At 40.7% G+C, this 22,824-nt stretch overlaps 1 protein-coding gene across 1 annotated transcript; it reads left to right on the forward strand.

Annotated features, from left to right (window-relative positions):
• The first annotated feature begins 6,095 nt into the window (after window positions 1–6,095).
• LOC126322711 (zinc finger HIT domain-containing protein 1) lies at window positions 6,096–21,713 on the forward strand. The gene is made up of 3 exons (XM_049994551.1): window positions 6,096–6,465; window positions 19,066–19,159; window positions 21,086–21,713. Exons 1-3 carry the CDS (start codon window positions 6,321–6,323, stop codon window positions 21,312–21,314), a joined length of 468 nt encoding a protein of 155 aa, XP_049850508.1. The 5' UTR covers window positions 6,096–6,320; the 3' UTR covers window positions 21,315–21,713.
• Window positions 21,714–22,824: the final 1,111 nt, after the last annotated feature.

Here is a 22,824-nt window from a genome sequence, read left to right on the forward strand (position 1 = left end):
CTGAACTGTCTTAATGCCCCTAAACATGAACTGCAAATAACAAACCATCACATGTTGAAAAGAGAAAAAAAGTCACTATACTTACACCACAACAGACTTCATCTCCAGCTGGATATCCCGGTGACTTCACCGGTGAAAAACATCAAAAACCAGTGGCCCCCAGATAAACCTAATCTGGAAACCCACTGAAGCTCAAACAATTACTCGATCTTAGTGATGAAACAATAAAATGAGAACCAACACTTAGTAACATACCGGATTGCTACTTACTATACAATTCACACACACACACACACACACACACACACACACACACACACACACACACACACACACACTCAAAGGCAATAATGTGGTGATACCCTTTGCACACACCATTGCATGCGAGGGTTCCATCCAACTCAGTCGCTTGCCCAGTACGCAACAGTTTGAAGCAGCTGGTCTTTTAAATAATCCACAATAAATCATCATTATTATTTCACCATAGAAGGTGCTCTGTATAACAGTAATAGAAACACCAATATACTGTTACAGCAGAAACTGAAGAAAGGACAGACTACACAACACATGTAATTTGTCTTTTACTGGAACAAAAATTCACAATTGTATACAAATTACTTCTGACCAGACCGTTAAAAAACAAAATTTTCTGTAATTTAACAGATCCTGTGCCAATTGCTATTTACGTCAATCATAGAAACACCAACTATAAATTAATAAAGGGTTGTCTACAAAATGTGAATAACTCATAGCAGTCTGTCACCAACACAACATTCCACATTTTAGAATAAATCATTAGTAATATTAGTGTAAGCCATTAAAGTGGTATACACTAACTATAGAAATGGCCAGTAGGAATATGATCATAAACGTCAGTATCTAGCCACACCAGTATATGTAGAAATAATGCAAGTGATTCATATTTTCTGGCTAACAGCTTGTCATCTGCTCTACAGAGGCTTTCATCAAATTGGTTGCAACCACAATACAAGCATAGATGTTGCAAACATTTGCACTATTCTGTAAACTAGAGCAGGCATGTGGATGGCCTTCAGTAAGGTTTAACTCATACTGTGTGCCCTTTTAGTGACACAAATATTTTGATTCATCATGACAAAGTGGGTTATGTGATATTGAGGCAATGTTAGTTATTTATAGACATATTTTTAAACTCTCTGTGACATGAGTGAGGGAGGTGACAGAGAAACAGCATGGTGCACATTACTGATGCATGGCTCTTGGTCTCGAGTGGGAGGAAATGTTCTGCAATGGCCACTTCCCCGAACAAGAAGAGAGTGCGAGGCTATTAAGTTCAGTCTCAGTGGAGAAATATGTTTCCTGAAATACTGTTAGTCTTAGTGGCAGAAACTGCCAGAGAGATACTCTGCTCACAATGTGCTTTACTGTTAAAGCTCTGAGTGTGTATGTTCCTAGAAGGATCAACCAATATATTGCTTCATAGTATGTACATCATGAGAAAAGTCCGTAACTGTAAAAGTGGAGAGATTTGAACCCACACAAATGCTCACCAACAGTTGTCCTTCCTGCTAACCGTTCACATCTTGAACAGGGAAGGGGGAAGTGACTGCGGTACACAAACTGCCCTTTGCCACACACGTTTAAATGGTTTGTAGGCTGTACGCAGTTACTCATCCCAAGGAACTGTTGAGCAACATTAGTCTATTGACTGTACTTCATTCAATTGCTTCAGCTAACCTTACAAGCATAGTTGCTTGTAATCTGTGAGCCATGGCCAATTAATTAAGCCCAGGAAGAGACAGAGGTACTACCACACTGTATATTAAGAAATCCCCAGTCCAGTCACAAATTCCATTTGAACATTGGTGTGTTACTGAGTCAAATGCTTTTCAGAACTCAAGGAATACTGCAGCCATCAGATCACCTTGCTGAGTGAATTTTGGGATGTCATGTGGGAAAAGTGTGAGCCGAGTTTTTTATGACTGATGTTTCCAGAATCCATGCTGGTTAGCAGTCATTTTGACTAGTTGGACCTCAGAATATATTTTTTAAAAATTTAAGAGATTGAAGTTTTTGACAGAGGATGTTATTTTTGTGGATCATTATAGTGTGTGCTTCTTGTGGAGTGCTTTATTTTAGTAGGATCATTTGGGTTAATTATAGACTGGTAGTTTTGCATGCCAGGGAAGAGTATGTGCTATGAAGAAGACAGAAGCAAAAACTACAGTTTCTTAATAACGTATTTGCCCTGAAATCATTTTACAATTATTATTGTAATTGTGAAGAATAGGCTGAAGAGACTAGTCACGGAGAATCAATGCACATTGAAGTGGAATACGGAAGCACTAAGCAATGAAGAGATACTCTTGAAGTTCTCTGAGGTTATAGATACCGGTACTGTGATAATGAATAGCTCAGTAGGCAGTTCAAACAATGGAAAATCTCGTATGGAATAATGAAAAGATTATGAAGAGGATAGATTGCTACTCACTGTACAGAGGACTATTAAATATGTAAGATGTTGGCCAGAAGGCCTTCTTCTGTAAAACTCTAAAACTCTCTCTCTCTCTCTCTCTCTCTCTCTCTCTCTCTCTCTCTCTCTCTCTCTGGCTACTGGGGCTGAACAGTGAGCAACTGCACAGGATGGGAGAGGGAATCTGGTTGTGGGGGTGGGGATTAGGAGGAGGCTGAGGTGGGGTGGGCACGGTAAAGTACTGCTTGTGGGAGTATATGGGGATGAGGTGGAGAGAGGGTGGGGCAGCTAGGTGCAGTTAGGGAGTTAGACAGAGAGAGAGAGAGAGAGAGAGAGAGAGAGAGAGAGAGAGAGAGAGTGTGTGTGTGTGTGTGTGTGTGTGTGTGTGTGTGTGTGTGTGTGTGTGTGTGTGTGTGTGTGTGTGTGTGTGTCGGGGGGGGGGGGGGGGGGAGAAATAAAGACTGTGGTTGCCGTTGTGGACTAGAAGTGGAATATAAGCCTGGGGAGTGGGATCACGGAAGAGAATAGTTGGGTGAAGGACAAGGACTAACGAAGGTTGAGGCCACAGGGGTTAGGGGAACATAGGATATATTGCACAAGTCAGAAAAGCTGATGTTGGTAGGAGGGATCCAGATGGCACAGGCAGTGAAGCAGTCATTAAAATGAAAAACTGTGTGGTGGGGAGCCTGCTCAGCAACCGGATGGTCCAGCTGTTCCTTGGCCACTGTTTGTTGGTGGCCATTCATGCAGACGGACAGCTGTTGGTTGTCATGCACACGTAGAACAAAGCATAGTGGTTGCTGCTTAGCTTGTATGTCACATGACTGGTTTCACGGGTAGCTTTGCCCTTGATGGGGTAGGTGATGCCTGTCACTGGACTGGAGTCGGTGGTGGTGGGAGAATGTGTGGGACAGGTCTTGGATCTAGGTCTATTACAAGGATTTGAGCCATGAGGCATTTAAGGACATGAAGAGAGATAGTTGAAACCCTGGCAGATAATGTGATTCAGTTGCTTCAGTCCTGGGTGGTACTGAGTCATAAGGGAATGCTCCTCTGTGGCCAGATAGTGGGACTTTGGGAGGTTGTGGGTGACTGGAGAGATAATGCATGTTAGATCTGTTTCTGTACAAGGTTGGGAGGGTAATTATTGTGTGTGAAGGCCCCAGTGAGACACTTGGTATATTTCGAGAGGAACTGCTTGTTACTACAGATGCGACGGCCAAGGGTGGCGAGACTGTGTGGAAGGGAATTCGTGGTATGCAGCAGGTGACAGCTTTCAAAGTGAAGGTATTGTTGGTGGATGGTAGCTTTGATATGAATGGAGGTACTGATGTAGCCATCTTTGAGGTGGAAGCCAACATTGAGGAAGGTGGCTTGTTTGGTTGAGGAGGATCAAATGAAGTGAATGGTGGAGATGATTGATGAAGTTCTGTTGGAGTGTGGATAGGGTCCTCACCCTCAATCCAGAACATGGTGATGTCGTCAGTGTATGTGAACTAGATGAGGGGTTTGGGATTCTGAGTGGTTAGGAAGAATTCCTCTTGATGGCCCATTAGTAGGCTGACATATGATGGTGTCAACCGGGTGCCCATTGTCATATCCCAGATTTGTTTGTAGATGATGCCTTTGAAGGAGATATAATTGCAGGTGAGTATGTAGTGGATCATGCTGACAAGGGAGGTTACAGGTTTGGAACTCGTAAGGCGCTGGGAAAGTTAGTGTTCAGTAGCGGTTAGGTCAAGTGCATTAGGGATGTTAGTGTAAAGGGAGGTGGCATCAATAATGATGAGCAGGGCACCATATGGTAGAGGACCAGGAACTACAGAGAGTCAGTGGAGGAAATGGTTAGTATCTTTTATATAGAATAGTAGGTTGGTCTATGAGAGTAGAGATTTTCTCAGTGGGGGTACAGTAACTGGCCACAATAGGGCATCCTGGGTGGTTAGGTTTATGGACTTTAGGAAGCATTTAGAAGTTAGGAGTGTGGTAAATGGTAGGGGTGAGGAGAGAGGTATCTCGGGAGAGGCTCTGGGATGGGCCTAAGGATGTGAGGAGAGACTGGAGATCCTGCTGGATTTCTGAAATGGGGTCACTGTGTCAGGTTTTGTAGGTCGATGATTTTGACAGCTGGTGGAGACCTTCGGCCAGGTAATCCTTGCAGTTCAAAGCAACAGTGGTGAAGCTCTTGTCAGCAGGTAGGATACTAATTTCTGGATCAGATTTTAGGTGGTGGATTGCAGTTCTTTCTGCGGATGTAAGGTTAGCTTGCATGTTGAGGGATTTGGGGAGTCAGTCACGCACTCTACAAGCTAGGCTGGAACAACTGTGATTTGTTCTACATCGGCCTGGCAACCAACAAGCTGTCTGTCTACATGAATGGCCATCGACAAACTGTGACCAAGAAATAGCAGGACCATCCAGTTCACGAGCACACTGCCCGACATAACATGCTTAATTTTAATGACTGCTTCACAATCTGTGTTGCCTCGATCCTTCCTACCAACACCAGCTTATCTTAATTTCGTGGGTGGGAGCTTCCTGTGCAATATATCCAACAGTTCCATAACCGTCCTGGCCTCAACCTTTGTTAGTCATTGTCCTTCACCCACCTCTCCCCTTCCATGTTCCCACTCCCCAACCTTCTATTCCACAAGCACACCCACAGTGTTTTTACTCCGCCCCCCCCTTCCCCCCTTAGTCTAACATACTGACTTCACCTTGTGCCTTACCCTCTCTCCACCTCATCCCTATATGCTCCCTCAAACAGCTCTTTACTGTCCCACACCACTACCCTGCTCTCTTTCCGCCTCCCCACCCCAGCTAGGATGTGCAACAGATAGATCACAACCTTGATTGGAAAACCCACACCTTAGAATTAATGAAGCCATAGTTGTAGTGCACACAATTACAGTTGCAGGAGATTTAAAAATCAAGCAGTTTCTTTGTGATGCATATTTCCATTTACTAATGAGCTTTAAAAAATCATTTTTGTGGAAGCTCAATTTTGAGGGATATTATTTTCTGAATCTAGAAACATGTTAGAAGAAGTGCATCTGATGTTGGTTTTAGAGCATCTGGTAGAAATAACTCCAAAAAATTTAGTATTGTGAAACAATTCATCATTACTAATTTTTCTCTCTTCTCAGAGAAATATAATACAAAGACCATATTCAAGTAATCAGAACATTAAGGGTTTCACATTAGCACAGAATGTAGTCAAATACTAGGTTTCACACATGTTCAACTGACCAGAGCATATTAATTTGCTGGTCGATAATGTAGTGTATCATAAAAGATGACTTAAAACAGAGAACTCTTCATTAGACAACTTGCATTCCATTGAAGAGGATCTTCACAGAAACTTTTTACACTAGTGTATTAGTTTATAGTCTAATTAATGTTAGAACTATGATATTTCATAATGTTAAGCCATTTATTTTATTACAGTTTAATAAAAATAATGTTCTTAACTACTTTTCACATCCAAGTGGCCCCTATTCACAAGATGCATTTATTATGATTCATATAATTTAATGTTGTTAACTCAAAAGCACTGTAATGGCTAGTAACTAGAGATGTTGAGAAAAATTGAAGTTGAGTTTAAATTTGTTGGAAAAAATCTCAGTTCCACATTTATTTGCAGTGACCAGGCAATGAAGCAGTTCCTTTTGCATCTTGATGAAACACTGGCATTAGGGAAGAAGTTTATTATCCAGGATTTGGATGAAACACATCTTTTTATATCGGCTGATATTGTTGAGGTTCTTCAAGCTCGTGTTGATGATCTAATGGACCAGATAAGTTTCCCCTTGGCTGACAGAGGGTTGTAAGAATTGAACAATTGTGATTGCTTTCATTACATTTCACCATGGCATCTGCAAGAGAATCAGGACGGCTGAAAGATGCCAATCAGAAAAGGGTACTAGATGAAGCTGCACGTCACAGGAGGGCCAGAAAAGCCCTTGAAGCTCTTGAACAAGATAATTTCCATGAAGATCCACATGCTGACCTTGGTAAGTGTATTTTTGCTTGCAGAGTGTGTATGAAAATGCAATTTTTTTATTTATCTCTTTTGATTCAATTGTATATGTATTTCAGTTGCTTGTAATTTACATTTCTTTATTGAAACTGTGGAATAGTTTTTAAAAAAAATCACTGTTTCTCAAGAACAGGTGTAGTGTTGATCATGTCATCTTTCACCTCATGCATGACATACAGTATGTAGGGTTAATTTGTTTTGAAACCAGTGCCACCTTGCTGTGAGGATAGTTAGTGGAATAATTTTCTTGAGATAGTTTGGGGCTGAGGGATGCGTAGATGATCTGGAAACGAATCTTGCCATGTCAAATTTTTACATAAACAAGCACAATATTCTTCTGATCATGTATCTTAAGTGGCTGGAGGGCACATAAATGATACTAAAAGTGTCGCTAATTTTTGGAGGAGTCACTCAGAGCTAACAGAATATGCACATATACTTGCGTGGCTACATTTTCCTGGCCAATACATTGTACTAGTATTGCAATTTGTCTGGGACGAGGGTTGTATCAGGTGGAGTGCATGATGGGAGGAATGAGGTGTGAAGCAGGAGGGAGAGTTGGAAGGAATGGTATTAGAGCCAACTGGGAGTCAGAGGTAACAAGTAAACAGGATAGGAATGTGACAGCAGTGAGCTTGCTCTGACACAAGTGGAGGGAGTTGCGTTGCTGTTCACAATAATGGGGAGGAGTGGTGTGGGAGAGGAAGGTAGAACTGGAAGAGGGAGACTGTAGAGAGGAGGGTGTGAGCATAGAATGAGTGAAGAGACATGGGGACAGGGGTGGTGGTGGATGAGGAACAAGGGCTAGCTGAAATTGAGGTCAGAAGGCTTGCGGGATTGAAGGATGTATTGTAAGAACAATCCCCATATGCGTATTTCAGAAAAGCTGGTGGTTGTGAAACAGCCATTGAAATCAAACACGCTGTGCTTAGCAGTGAGTTCTGAAGTTGGGTGCTCAACTCTACTCTTGCCCATAGTTTGGCAGTGACCATTCCTTCAGGTGAACAGCTATTTGGCAGTACCCACATAAAAGGCTGGGCAGGAGATACAACTGACGTCATATGAGGTCTGTTCAAAAAATTATGGACCATTTGTAATTTCGTGCCAATGGTGTGCTGGAGTGAAATGCAGTTGGCATCCCTGCACATGTTGGTGTTTAAAGTGCTGGAACTTTCAATATTGTATATATGTTAGTTATTGTTCAGTGCTGTACTCAGTAGTACATTGTGTTGCACAGTGTGTGAATTTTGAGGTGGCAGAGTTAGAGGAGCAGTGTGTTTGCATTACATTTTACGTGAAACTCAAGAAAACGTTCACAGAGGCACACCAAATGATGCAGAAAGCCTATGGTGATAGAGCTTAAGCCATACTTGGTGTTACAAATGGTTCACAAGGCTTAAAAATGGCCAGGCATAAGTTAAAGATGAAGAGATTGCAGAAGAATGTAATATTTCAGTTGGATCATGTCTTGAAATCCTGACACTGCATCTAGGATTGAATCGTGTTGCTGCCAAGTTCACCCTATGGCTCATGAATCAAGACCAGAAACACTTTTGCCTCACAATCTGTGAAGAGCTCTCAGATCCCACAGATGAGAGCAGGATGTTCCTTAAGAGAATCGTAACTGGTCATGAGACATATGTCTACGGTTTTGATGTTGAGGCCATGATTCAGTCTTTGCAGTGGATCGGAAAAGTTCTCCAAGACCAAAGAAAGCTCATCAGGTCAGGTCAAATGTCAAGACCTTGCTGGTAGCTTTCTTTGACTTTGAATAATTAACTCATCATGAATTCATGCCACAGGGACAAACTGTTAATCAGTGGTACTGTCGGGATGTGTTGGGACGCCTGCAAGAAAATGTGAGAGGAAAATAGCCTGAAATGTGGTGAGACAGTTTATGGTCGTTGCATTACGTTAACACACCCGCATGTTCATCCCTGTCAATGTGTGACTGTTGCACAAAAAATGAAATCGCTGTGGTGTCTCATCCTTGTACTCTCCAGACCTGGCCTGTGTGGACTTTTTTCATTTCCAAAGTTGAAAATCCTGTTGTAAGAATGAAGATGTGCAACAATAGACGAGATAAAAGAAAATTATCAGACACCACTTCGTGCAATCCAGCAAGAGGTGTACTAAGACTGCTTGCAGAAGTGAACACAGTGTTGGGAGCAGCATGTCAGTTGTGGAGGAGAGTGTTTCAGAGACCATGCACAATAAGTAAAAGGCAAGTGTAGAAAAATTTTGTGGACAAAGTTCCGGAATTTTTTGAACAGACCTCGTACGAATGCTTTACGAGTGTGGTATAAGATATGTATTGGCAGGGCATGTCTTGCATCTGTGTTGCAAGAGGTTAGGAGTGGGTGTTGCGTAAGGATGGACCATGATATTCTGTAAATTAGGTGGAGGTGGGTTGTGAAATCACACTTTAGGAGAGGGAGTAGGGTGTTCCTCGTTTTCAGGCAGTTATTCCAGTCTGGTGTGACAGTGGATAATGGGAAGTGGGGTGTTACTTTACAGCTGACTCATGGACTGGTCAGAGTATTAGAGACAGGTGTAAATATGGCATGGTAAATCTATTTGCAGATTAGGTTTGGAGGATAGTGTTAATCTGTGAAGACTTTCAGCGTATTGGGTTGCCAGACTGTGGGAGCCTTTTCAATGTGCCAGGAAGGGTAGTTGTGAAAATACAGGTACTGTAGATGTTGGTGGGTGTGATATAGTCAGAGGTTTTTATGGCGCCATCGTAGTAGTGGTGGTCAATATCCAGGAAAGTGACACGCTGGGCTGAGGAGGACCAGGTAAAGTAGCTGAGAGAGAAGGTGTCAAGCTTGCAAAGGGTGGAGGATAGTGCCTCCTTAGCCTGGATCCGGATCAAGAAGATATGATTGATGAACCTGGACCACCATTAGAACCCATAACAGTTAATTCTCTCACTGAACCTTTGTCTTATCAGGTTTGTGAGAGGTACGTTACATTTGGTAAAGTTTCCTTTCAGGTGTGCCAAAATCTCGGGCATCTAAGAAGGTTTCTACAGATGACCCATAAACAGATTGACTTATGAGGTTGCCATGCGGGTGCCCTTGGCTGTTCTGTGTGTTGTGGTTTGTGTTTCTTCCCCTCAAAGGAAAGGCAGTTTTGAGTAAGGATGCAGTTTGTCAGTTGTATAAGTCAGGAGATGGTGGGTTTGGAGTCAGTAAGAACATAAGTGGAGGTAGTGTTCTACTGATAAGTAGGGTGACAATGAAGTTAATATGATTGGGAGATGGTGAACGAAGTGGTTCGTTTCTGATACGGAATGTTAGGCTATAGACAGTGGGTTGGAGGTGTAGTTCAACAAGAGCCAAGGTTCTTCCCATAGGAGCATATTAACCTGTTACTGTGGGCATCCATGATGGTAACGTCTGTGGATTTTAGGGAACATATAGTGAGGATGAGAAGGAGCATTAAAGAAGGGAAACATTTAAATTTGAATGACTCATGTTTTGCTTTCATGTAGTTCTACACCCAATCACTGTAATTCACTTTCAGTTTCTGCTCCATGGTTGTATCAGTTGCCAAGGCTAAATAGACCTGAATTTTTTCATTGGCGGTCTGCTCCAAATAATTCATGCCCATTTCATTTTGGAATCAGAAATGATGGTGTTAATATTGTCGCAGAAGAAGCCGAATAGTGTAGTCACTGTAGTGTAATGGTTATGATACTAAACTGTTGCATGGAGGCTCGTGAGTTCAAAACTCACCTGAACTGAAACATTTTAACGTCTGTATTCGGTTCGAGTACATTCTAGTAGTATCCACAAATGGCAAGAATCATTGTACTGGAATGTTCTGTAGACTTATATATACCGTAAGTGTTGTGGCTGGAGGCAGTTCGCTCCGCGCTCTTGTATGTACAAGTGCTGAATGAATGAACAGTCATTAAGTGAAGTTAGTGTTCGTCATTCATCTACTTACGCCTTCCTCTACATGACATTATTCTGGTGGAGGTGCTGGGTATTGGAACTTCTGATACCGCACATTATCGACAAAACAGTGGCTTCCATCAGGCCACGACAGAGCCACTGTTTACTTGGCAAGAAACCCGAGTTCGATCCATATTCAACAGATTGCAATCTACCGGAGACAGAGAAGAAGATGACGTTGCGATAACAGCAACTGTGTGCCACCACATGAGACATTCTCCCGGGTTCTCTGGTGATGATGGCCAAGATCCAAACAAGTGGCTGAAGGTATATGAATGTATAGCCAAATTCAACAAATGGGATGACACCATGTGTTTGGCTAACGTCTTTTTCTACTTGGAGGGCACTGCCAAGCAATGGTTTTAGAACAACAAGGAGAAGTTCACAAGCTGGTAAGTATTCCATGCTTAACAGCGCAGGTATTTCGGCGACACACAACGACAGAATTGCAAGGCGGAAGATAAACTAAAGTGTAGAGCGCAGCGTCCAGGAGAAACAACAGCATCCTGTGAGGGTAACCCCAAAAGTAAGGTCTCCTATTTTTTTATAAGTACATAGACCTGTTTATTTCTACAATGGTTTACATCAGTTTACAGCTTGAACATTTTGCTATTATTTGACTTAATCACCATTTCTGTTGATGCATTTTTGTAAACGCTGTGGCAATTTTTGTATGCCCATGTCATACCAGTTTGCCACCATGCTTTTTAGAAAGTTATGAACCTCTTCTTTCACCTCGTCATTGGAGCTGAATCACTAGGACCACAATTAACATTTACAGGTAATGTGAGACTCTGAAAAAAACTCAAACGGGCAATTCAGAACTGGAGAAGAGGAATGTTGAGCAAGGGCGTACACATTCTCCATGACAACACTCACCCACACATTGCTCGACAAACCGTTGCTCTCCTGCAACAGTTTCAGTGGAACATAACCACCCACCCACCCTATAGTCCTGACTTGACACCCAGTGTCTATCATCTGTTCCCTAGGTTAAAAGAACATTTGGCTGGAAAGCAATTTAGCTCCGATGACGAGGTGAAAGAAGAGGTTCATAACTTTCTGAATTTTGGCGGAAAGGTGGTATTTCATGGGCATACAAGAACTGCCACGGCGTCTACAAAAATATGTCGACTGAAATGGTGATTATGTCGCAAATAGCTGAATGTTCAAGCTGTAAACTGATGCAAACCATTGTAGAAATAACCAGGTCTATGTACTTATAAAGAAATAGGAAAACTTACTTTTGGGATTACCCTTGTACATTCAAGACATCTTGGAGCTGTGTAAAATAGTGGAGCCTCGAATGAAGGAGGAAGATCAGGTTGCACACCTCATGAAAGGTGTTGCTGAGGACTTGTATCAAGCCCTACTCCTGAAGGAGGTTTCGACAGCAGACGACTTCATAAAATGGTGCCAGTATATCCAGACAATGCATCAAAAAAGAATTACACGCAAGAAGTGTGAACGGCTTCCAAATGTCGTATCGATGTCTGTGATGGTGGAAGAAACTGATTTCACAAGTGTTCTTCATCAGACAGTGAGAGAGGAAGTTCAGAAGGCACTTGGATTGCACCGCGAGCAAAAAACTGAGACACTTCAAGAGGTCATAAGGGAGAAAGTGGAACATACATTGAACCCAATCTCTCGTCCTTCATTTCCCTTTAACACGGTAAAAAAGTCGAGACCCAGGTGAAGCTACGTTCCTACAATGACGTATGAGAAACCTGTTTGGGCACCAACTCCAGGACAATGAAGATGAACAAGATGATGTGGGTGCAGGACGACATAGGTCACCATCGCCACAAGCTAGCCACTTGAGACTATGGTCCCCAACACGCTGATCAAGGTCTCCATCATGGTTTAGAAGCTCCAGCCAATCACCTAGCCGCCGCAACCCGGGTACGACCTTCCTTGTAGGTGAGGCCGCCAAAGAGAAAAATCCTCTGCCGTCGATCACTACAAAAATGATTGGAAACTACGTCAATATCCCCATGGTTGGTCGACCAGCCCAAGCTCTTGGGGACTCTGGAGCATCATACTCACCCATTTCGGAGAAGTACCATTGCCAGTTGCAGAAAACCGTATTTGACGACAACAAAACATCTCTGCTTAAGTTGGCTAATGCGATATATATAAAACTTACAGGAAGATGTCATTCGTGTGGGTATAAGTGGCCAAACACAACCCTTAGAATTCATTGTCTTACAAGAGTGTAGTCATGACGTCATTCTTGGATGGGACTTTTTGAAAGCTTCTCAAGCAATTATAGGTGGTGGTCTCTCAAAGATTATGTTAGACGAGTTGAAATACTGTGGACAGGAAGATGCGCATCTGAGTGTTTGGAGACTGTGTGTGCTGAATGAAGTGATCAGTCCCACAGTCAGTGCTAGAGAGGTAGCTATCATGTGTCATGTGATGCATCAAACCATGGATCTTGTAGTGGAATGTAAGAGAGGCATACCACTGAAGAATAACTTGGTCATCCCAGCCTCTGTGATCTCATTTCAGAACGGATGCAGTGAATTGTGGATAGTTAACTGTTTACTGAGAACTGCAAGTCCTTCCAAGATGTGTGTGCGTAGCAAACACTGAGCCGTTAATTGAAGAACAGCTGAGCGTCATAGAAATCTCCCATGCCGAGTCTGTGGGCGAAATTGGCACTACCACTATGAGACGAGATCTTCTAGCTCGACTATCACCAGATCTCACTAAGGAACAACAGAAGAAGCTACTTACCATTCTTAAAGAGTTCTCTGAATGCTTCAATCAACAGGTGAAGAGCAAATTAGACAAATCGACAGTGAAGCACCGAATTAGCACTGGAGACCATCAACCAATAAGCCAGAGAGCATACTGTGTGTCAGCAACGGAATGTCTAATAATTCGCGATGAGGTAGAGAAAATGATGAAGAATGACATCATTCAGCCTTCGCAGAGCCCGTGGTCATCACCAGTGGTTCTTGTCAGGAAGAAAGATGGCAGTTGGTGCTTTTGTGTTGATTACAGGAAGCTTAACAAGATAACTAAAAAGGACGTTTATTCTCTTCCACGAATTGACAATACACTAGATTGTCTTAAGAGGGCTAAGTTTTTCTCAACCATGGAAATGTACTTGGGATACTGGCAAATCGAAGTAGATGAGGCTTATCGTGAGAAAGCTGCATTCATCACCCCTGAGGGCCTGTATGAGTTGAAGGTAATGCCGTTTGGTTTGTGTAATGCACCAGCAACTTTTGAATGAATCATGGGTAAACTTCTAAGGCACCTGAAGTGGATGATGTGTCTTTGTTATTTAGATGACATTATAGTGTTCTCATAGACATTTTATGATCACATAAAAAGACTGAGGGCCATTCTTAAGTGTCTCCAACAAGACGGACTGAAACTTAATCCAAGAAAGTGTCTCTTTGGAGCAGAGTACTTGGGCACCTTGTGTCAAACGAAGGTGTGCGGCCTGACCCAGAAAAGGTGGGAGCTATAACAGAATTTCCTATTCCTAGAAGTATTATAGATGTGAGAAGCTTCCTCAGATGGTGTTCTTATTACCGTTGTTTTATCAAAGACTTTTGTATAAAAGCGAGGCAACTCCAAGAGTTGCTAAAGTCAATGCTAAATTTATCTGGGGTGGTGCTCAACAACAGTGGCTATGGGATCGATGCTGTTCTAGTGCAGATTTCGGATGGAAAAGAGAAAGTTATAGCCTATGGTTCTAGGACACTTACAAGAGCCGAGACATGCTACACAGCAGAAAGTTGATGAAGAGCATAGCAGCAAAAGGAGTTATAAGAAGATCACTGCCAGGGCGAGAATCAGTCATCGGGAGTTGGAGTATGCAGGACCGATGACTCATTCACGGACTAGGAGGATGTAACACCGAGACGCTGTTCTCTTAAGGAGGGAGCAATGTCGCAGAAGAAGCTGAGTAGCTTCGTGGTATAGTGGTTATGATACTAAACTGTTGCAAAAAGGGTTGTGAGTTTAAAACTCAGCTAGACTGTACAGTTTTAATTTCTATATATCGTTCAAGTACATTCTAGAAGTATCCACCAGCTGGACTGTACAGTTTTAATTTCTATATTTTGTTCGAGTACATTCTAGAAGTATCCATCAATGTCGAGAATCATTGTACTGGAATGTTCCGTAACTGTATATATACTGTATGTGTTCTGGCTGGAGGCAGTTGGCTCCACGCTCTTGTATGTGCAAGTGCTGTATAAACCTTTGTTAATAGACTTAGCGCTCATCATTCTTCTACTTACACCTTCTTCTATGTTACAGTATAATAACTTAAGCAGCTCAAGGAAGCCTGTGCTTCACCCTGTTAAAACATGCCTAACATGTAAATTGAGGATTTCCCTCTATATATTTTTGACAGAGTTACAGTAGTACCCTGACCTAGATACAAATTATCATGATTAGCCTCCTGCTGTAGGGTCTAGTGCTCCCTCGGGCATGGCGTGTGTGTGTCACCTTTTTTTGACAAAAGGCCTTACTGGAAGGCTGAAAGTTTTATTTGTAACAGTCTTTTTGTTGTGCCTATCAGTGACTCAGCACCTCCACTATATGGTGAGTGGCAACTTCCCTTTTTTAATATTGTTACATTCCATCAGGGATTTTTCCATTGTTTGAGTTTAGCTAATATTTGGTTATTAGAAACAATCCCTGTGCAACCACTGTGTTTTGAGAGCATATTTCAGTGGAGAGAAAAAACAACCACCTTTCATTTCTGCAACTGGGTTATAGATATTCTGTTCTCATGGTATCTTCTCCGCGTCAATAGATAATATGGGAAAGTGCATTATTTATGTAGTGAAGCATTTATTACAAAATTCCCCTAATATGTGAATTAAAGAATGCTAACATATTGTGGATTTTTTAGTGTTAGTATTTCATAATCAGCTAGCAATTTACATGGATAACTTGTACACAAGATAAGATACTCAGTTGTATTCAACATTTAATTGCATAAAGCTTTTAATGACATTACCATGTTTCACTGCTAATATTTCTTCTGCTCTATCATTTAGGAGAATTAATGCATGTTTATATTATGATATAATTTTAAGAATTTGTGTCCTAACTTTATGAAAGTGGTGACAAATTTTCATCAGAGAGATGATTATTTGGCTGCATTTATTCTTACTGTTTAAACACACTTGTGATTGAATTTAATGCATATCCCCACTGCAAATGCATCTGACCTACACTTCATCATCTATACCCTGTGAACCATTTATGAAGTGCCCTGCTGTAACAGCTATTCAGGCTTTTTTCTGTTCAATTTGCACATGGAGTGTGGGAAGAATGATTGTTTAGATGCCTTTGTGTGTGCTGTAATTAATCTAACCATATCCTCTCCATCCCTATGGGACATATATGTAGAGTGTTGTGGTATATTCATAGATTCATCATTTAAAACTGGTTTGTGAACCTTTGTTGGTAGACTTTCGTGGGATAATTTCCATCTTATCTTCGAGAAACTGTCACTTCAATTCCTTCAACATCTCATGCCAGTCTCCCTTTGGTCAAACAAAACTGTCGCCATTTGTGCTGCCTTTCTCTGTGTGCGTTCAATACTCCCTGCTAGTTGTATTTGGCATGAGTCCCAAACAGTTGAGCAGTGTTCTATGATGAGTTGCGTGATTGAATTGTAAGCAATTTGTTTTGTAGACTGATCACATTTCCCTAATATTCTACTCATAAACCAAATTCTCCTACCTGCTTTACCCACAACTGAGCCTAAGTGATCATTCCACTTCATGTCCCTACTGACAATGGAAACATCCCATTGCGCCCCTCTCAGATTCAGTGGTAAAATGACCTAGTGGATAGCCCATCAAAAACTGAACACAGACCAAGCATGAAAACAGGAAGCAATGTAGAAACAGTGAACGGTCCAAGCTCAAGATGTACAACACTGAGTGAAATGCAAAAACCATGGCATTGTGGTTATATGGTCATAGTGTTGGGCTGCAAAGCTGAACACCTGTGTTAAATCCCCCCGCCCCCTTTTCCTCTGCAAAATTATTAAACTTCCATTTGGTCATTGACATGTCTGTTCTCCACCTGTAGTCTTGGTAGTTGTCATACTATACTTTGGTTATAGAATATGGGTAATGTGATAAGAATATATTACTGTCGCAAGTAAATGTGGTGAATAGTGAGAGCAGATGAGATGTCACATAGACCTCTAACAGAAATGGAAACAACAAATAAATGGGTGTGAAATATTTAGGAAGTCAAGAATCAGAACTTCCAAAATGGAATACAAGAATCATAACATGCGGTACTTGTGTAGAACAGATAGGTGGTACACACATCTCGAGGTCCCTTCCTTACACCTCGCTGTAGCAAACTCATGTTACACCATAGCACAGACACAAATCTGGAGATTTGAACATGGATCTCCTCCTTTGCAATCCAACACCGCGACAACATAACCACGACACTGTGGCTATTCAAATTCGCTCATTGTTGCACATCTTGAGCTTGGACTGTTCACTATTTCTATCTTGATTCTTTTTTCACAATTTTGTATACCTTCCTGTTTTCATGCTCGACCTGTGTTCATTTTTTAATGGACTGCCCACTGGGCAATCTTACCACTAAATATGAGGGGGTTGCAATGGGGAGTTTCCATTGTATATGTTACACCCAAGTATTTGCATGAATTCACAGATTCCAACTGTGGCTCACTAGTATTATATCCATAGGATACTATGTTTTTTCGTTTTGTGAAGTGCAAAATTTTACATTTTTTAACATTTAAAGCAAGCTGCCAATCATTGCACTACTTTTAAAGTTTTTCATTGCCTGACAATATTTGTACAGCTGTGTTCAGATGGAACTTCATTGTGGATAACTGCATCACCTGTGAAAATTCTGAGGTTACTGTTAATATGGTCCACAAAATCATTAATATACAACATGATTAGTAAGGGACCCATCAAATTTCACTGGCATACAGTCGAAGTTACTTCTACATCTGTGATCTTCAGTCAAGTTAACAAGCTGCGTCCTCCATGCCAAGAAATTCTCAATCTAAATACTCAGTCTAGTACATATTTAGCCCCATACTCCATATGATAATACTTTAGGTAATAAGTGTAGTTGTGATACTGAGACAAATGCTTTTTGGAAAATGAGAAATACTGCATATACCTGACTGCCTTGATCCATGGTTTTCAGGATGTCATGTGAGAAAAGTGCATGTAGGGTTTTGAATGATCTATGTTTTCAAAATCCATGTTGGTTGGCATGGAGGAGGTCATTCTGTTTGAGGTACCTCAATATGTTTGAACTCAGAATATGTTCTAAGATCCTGTAACAAATGAATATCAAAGATATTGGACATTAAGGTAGTTTTGTGGAACACTTCTGCTACCCTCTTGTCGACAGGTGTGACCTGTGCTGTCTTCCAACTATTGGGCCCAGTTTTTTTTATTCAAGGGATCTGTGATAAATTACAGTTAACAGAAGTGCTAACTCAGCTGTGAATTAAGTATAGAATCCTTTGGACCATGGAACTTTGTTCACTTTTAATGACTTGAGCTCTTTCTCAATGCCACTGACACTAATGTATATGCCACTCATTTTTTTCAGTGGTATGAGAAGTATATTTTCAAATATTCCTTTACGAAGGAATTCTGCTATGGTAGTCATTGAAGGCTTCATGCATTGTTCTCTTGACTGCCAATCATGTTTCATACTTATTATGTAGTAGTCTCTTTGGAAGTTCCTTTATAGTGACTGTGTACCATGGAGGCTCTCTCTCATTATGAACTGTCCTACTGGGTTCATATCTATCCAGTGCCTGGTCAATTATTCTTTTAAACTTGGGCCACATTTCCTCTACATCTCGTGTCCTGAGCTTTTTTCAATTTGCTCTTTGAGGTATGACACTATTGTTTCTCTGTTTAGTTTGCTGAACACTTACACCTTTCTTCTTGTTTTAGTTGCCCTCTGTGTTTAGGTATTCTTTCTTAATATAACTGCCTCATGGTCACTGATACCACTTTTGATGTGGACATCCTCAGAGTGTCAGGTGTGTTTGTGGATCAGTTTTAAATATTAATAATTCCAGTGTTAAATAATTAATGATTTCAGCTTTGGTCTTATTATTGTAACCTCTTCTTCAAATTGAGATCACATTACAATTTTCGAGTAGCATTTTAAAAGGGTAAAATATATTCTGGTCCACCAACCTTCTGTGCAAGCATCTGAGAAGCAGCTCTCTCCTGAGTATATTGTTCTCAGGCTGGACATCATAATATCAAGTAGCTTGTGAAATTTTTGTGTGCTTCAGTTTTCAATCTTATTATCAGTGTTTTCATATGGTGTGTCTCATTAACATGTTCTTCCAGATAGTTAGTTTTCTTTAGATATTTACTTGAGGCAGCTTCAAAACTTGAGGTTGACCTTCTTACTTTGATTATATGATGGACTGAAAGCTTTGTATTATGTTTTGCAATGGGATGATTTAGAAAACTGTTATTTAAATGCATAGAATTCATGCACATAATCATATTACGGTGTTATATTTCCACCAAAATATCAGTATACTGAACGTTTATAATTGAATCAATGTTTCCCAATTACTAATTTTGCAGTGATGAGCAAAAAAGTCCCAAAATTTCAAGAAACTCTCGAATCTCGTGGTGGAAGAAGAAAGAAGACCAAAAGTGCTGAATATTACAAGCTAAGGTAACTTATATATGATAGATAGATAGATAGATAGATAGATAGATAGATAGATAGAGAGAGAGAGAGAGAGAGAGAGAGAGAGAGAGAGAGATGAGTGTTGGGGGGGGGGGGGGGGGGCAGGTCTCATCTCAGTGTCACTGCTTTGCCTGTGATCATCTTCTGATTTCGAATTGTGTACTAGTCTTGGCTGTAGCTGTAGCATCTTAATTGAAACTTCAATAGAAGCACACAGAAAAAGAAATAACAGGGTAAGAGTACCACAAAGTTTTATGGTAATTGAAAAAGATCAATTTGGAATATGTTTCAGGGCTCTATAACAAAAAAGGTAGTGGAAAATTAACTGTAGTTAATACACTAAGTGATCAAAATAATCCGGACACCTGGCTTAAAATAACTTACAACTGGCGACCTCTGTCGGTAATGCTGAAATTCAGTATGATGTTCGCCCACCCTTAGCCTTGATGACAGCTTCCACTCTCACAGGCATACGTTAAATCAGGTGTTTGAAGGTTTCTTGGGGAATGGTAGCCCATTCTTCACAGAGTGCTGCACTGAGGAGAGGTATCGATGTAGGTTGGTGAGGCCTGGCACAATGTCGGTGTTCCAAAACATCCCAAAGACATTCTATAGAATTCAGGTCAGGACTCCGTGCAGGCCAGTCCATTACAAAGGGATGTTACTGTCATGTAACCACTCCGCCACACACCTTGCATTATGAACAGGTGCTTGACCGTGTTGAAAGATGCATTCATCATCCCTGAATTACTGTTCAATAGTGGGAAGCAAGAAAGTGCTTAAAACATCAGTGTAGGCCTGTGCTGTGATAGTGCCACGCAAAACAACAAGGGGTGCAAGCCCTCTGCATGAAAAATATGACCACACCATGACACCACCGCTGCCGAATTTTACTGTTAACACTACACATGCTGGCAGATGATGTTCACCGGGCATCTGCCATACATACACCCTGCCATCAGATTGCCACATTTTGTGTTCCGTGATTCGTCACTCCACACAACATTTTTTCACTGTTCAATCTTCCATTGTTTATGCTCCTTACACCAAGCGAGGCGTTGATATTTAACAATGTGATGTGTGGCTTATGAGCAGCTGCTTGACCAGGAAATCCAAGTTTCCTCATCTTCCGCCTGATTGTCACAGTACTTGCAGTGGATCCTGATGCAGTTTAGAATTCCTGTGTGATGGTCTGGTAGACATCTGCCTATTATACATGGTGACCCTCCTCAACTGCCAGCAGCCTCTGTCAGTCAACAGGCGAGGTTGAACTGTACATGTCCCTTCACGTTTCCACTTTACTATCACATTGGAAACAGTGAACCTAAGGATGTTTGGGAGTGTGGAAATCTCGCTTACTGATGGATGACACAAGTGAAACCCAATCGTCTTACCACGTTCGATGTCCTTGAGTTCCGCGGAGTGCCCCACTCTGTTCTCTCATGATGTCTAATGACTACTGAGGTCACCTATTAGGAAGTATCTGGCATTAGGTGGTAGCATAATGCGCATAATATGGAAAATGTATCATTTTGAGGTGTCCTCATATTTTTGATCACATAATGTATATGATTGAAGGAAAGATAGTTTGAAGCTGAAGCTGCAGCTGATGGGCAGTCTGGCATAAATGTTTAGTTGTAACTGAATGTTCAGCACAATACAGCTTCAGCATATCTGAATTGTTTACACCAATAGCATTTCATGTCACTGAAGCTTCATTGATTTCATCCACATCATGCTACTTAAGTCTCTTGTAATGAGGTGTCCCAGTGTCAGCTTGTGATATGTTCACAATTGTTTTGTTGAAATGCAGCTGGGTTACAAAGTTGTTACCCAACTACAAATAAACAAAACAGGGTTAACTTTTACCGAACAACTTCGTTTATCATATATTTGTCTTTTGTTTTACAGGTTTCGCAAAACATTTGCCCAGTTGGTTGAGGAAGATCGAAATATTAACCCACAACCACCAAATTATATGTCGGCTCAGGCACCACCATCAAGGTTCCCAGAAAGACACTTTTGTGCTGTGTGTGGATTTCCCAGCAATTATACCTGTATTCCATGTGGCGCAAGATATTGCAGTATTCGATGTTTAGGTACACATCTTGACACTCGCTGTCTGAAATGGACAGCTTAGGAATCTTCTTGGAAAATTTTGGAAAACAACACTACTCTTTTTCCTGAGTTATTGGAGAAGTTTTTAGTTTTATTCAGTGAAAAAGTTCCATTGTAACTGATTTCTTAATTGGAAGTATACTGATATATTGTGTAAACATTAGTATTAATATTGATAATTTCTTTTCTTGTGTATGTGTAATTTTGCTTGCTTGTATGCAGCCTTTGGTGTTAGTAAATAAAATAGTAATTTTGCTGAGTACTAACCTGTTTCTAAGTGTTAAATCATAGTTTACTTCACTGTATTGTCTTAGTTGTGTTTTGGTATTGCTTCCTGCAGTGTCCTTGTAAAATATTACACATTAATACATTTTTAATAAATTAAGTGAATTTGCAATGAGCAGTTCACTGTTTCAGGTAACTGTGGTGTTTTCTCTCTCTCTCTCTCTCTCTCTCTCTCTCTCTCTCTCTCTCAAGCCCTGGAAAAAATTGTGTAAATAGTCATTCAATGATAAAATTCTTAATCTAATTGCTATATGAGTAAGTTAAATTAGTTATTTACATGTTATTTGGTTCATAATTGTGCAATAGTGCTGTGATATGGAATGAGACAATAATAGTACACCATCTCTCTGAAAAATATGGGAGCTTGCTGACCATTTACACGATAGTCTCAATGGGAGACAATAGCAGTGAGAACAAGCTATAATAGAATGCAGTGAACAATAATAATTAGACAATGCCAAAATCATCGAATTTTTTTGCTAAGAACTGAATGCATTAAGGAACAGAAGACTCCAATTGTCAACCTCAGTGGACTGGAGGGATGTGAATGTGCTTACAGATGGTTAGGAGTTGTTCAGATGTTTTTTAAGTAATGAACATTATCACACCTTCACAGTAAAACAGACTGCAGGCACTAAAATTTGGCAATATTCCTTTCTCCTGCACTTACCGCTAAGAGATACTCAGATTTGTTTCCCTGTCAATACATCATTTTCATTAGTTACTTGTTAACTGCATCTAGAACAAGTAATTCACAGAATGTATAATCAGTTGTAAACAAAGAAAAGAAGAATTAGTTTATTCAGTACACAATTAAATGAATATGCATAATGCTTATTTTAAATTTGGTGTACCCCCTGAGCGGTCTTTATGTACTGTCAGGGGTAGGGCTGCCCTACTCCATGTACACCCCAGTTGTGTATACCAGTACTTTAATAAAACTAATGAAAGTACTTCAGACTGGTTTCACTCAGAAGAGTAAATGAATAACACAGTCAACTGAAACACAAAAGAAAGGTTTCAGTTGACAGAGCTAATCTGATACATTGTTCACCAAACAGAAAAACTGCAGTCTGGTTTCACACGAAAAATGAATACTTCAATCAGTGTGCAAAATTACAATGATCTGCTTCACCTATTTTCATTCAATTGCTCCCACAGACTAGTTTCACTATAATAATAATAATAATAATAATAATAATAATAATAATAATAATAATAATCCAACCAGTATGTTAAGCAACAAC

This window comes from Schistocerca gregaria, chromosome 2 (genome assembly GCF_023897955.1).
Source record: "Schistocerca gregaria isolate iqSchGreg1 chromosome 2, iqSchGreg1.2, whole genome shotgun sequence".
In the NCBI taxonomy this organism is placed as follows: Eukaryota; Metazoa; Arthropoda; class Insecta; order Orthoptera; family Acrididae; genus Schistocerca; species Schistocerca gregaria.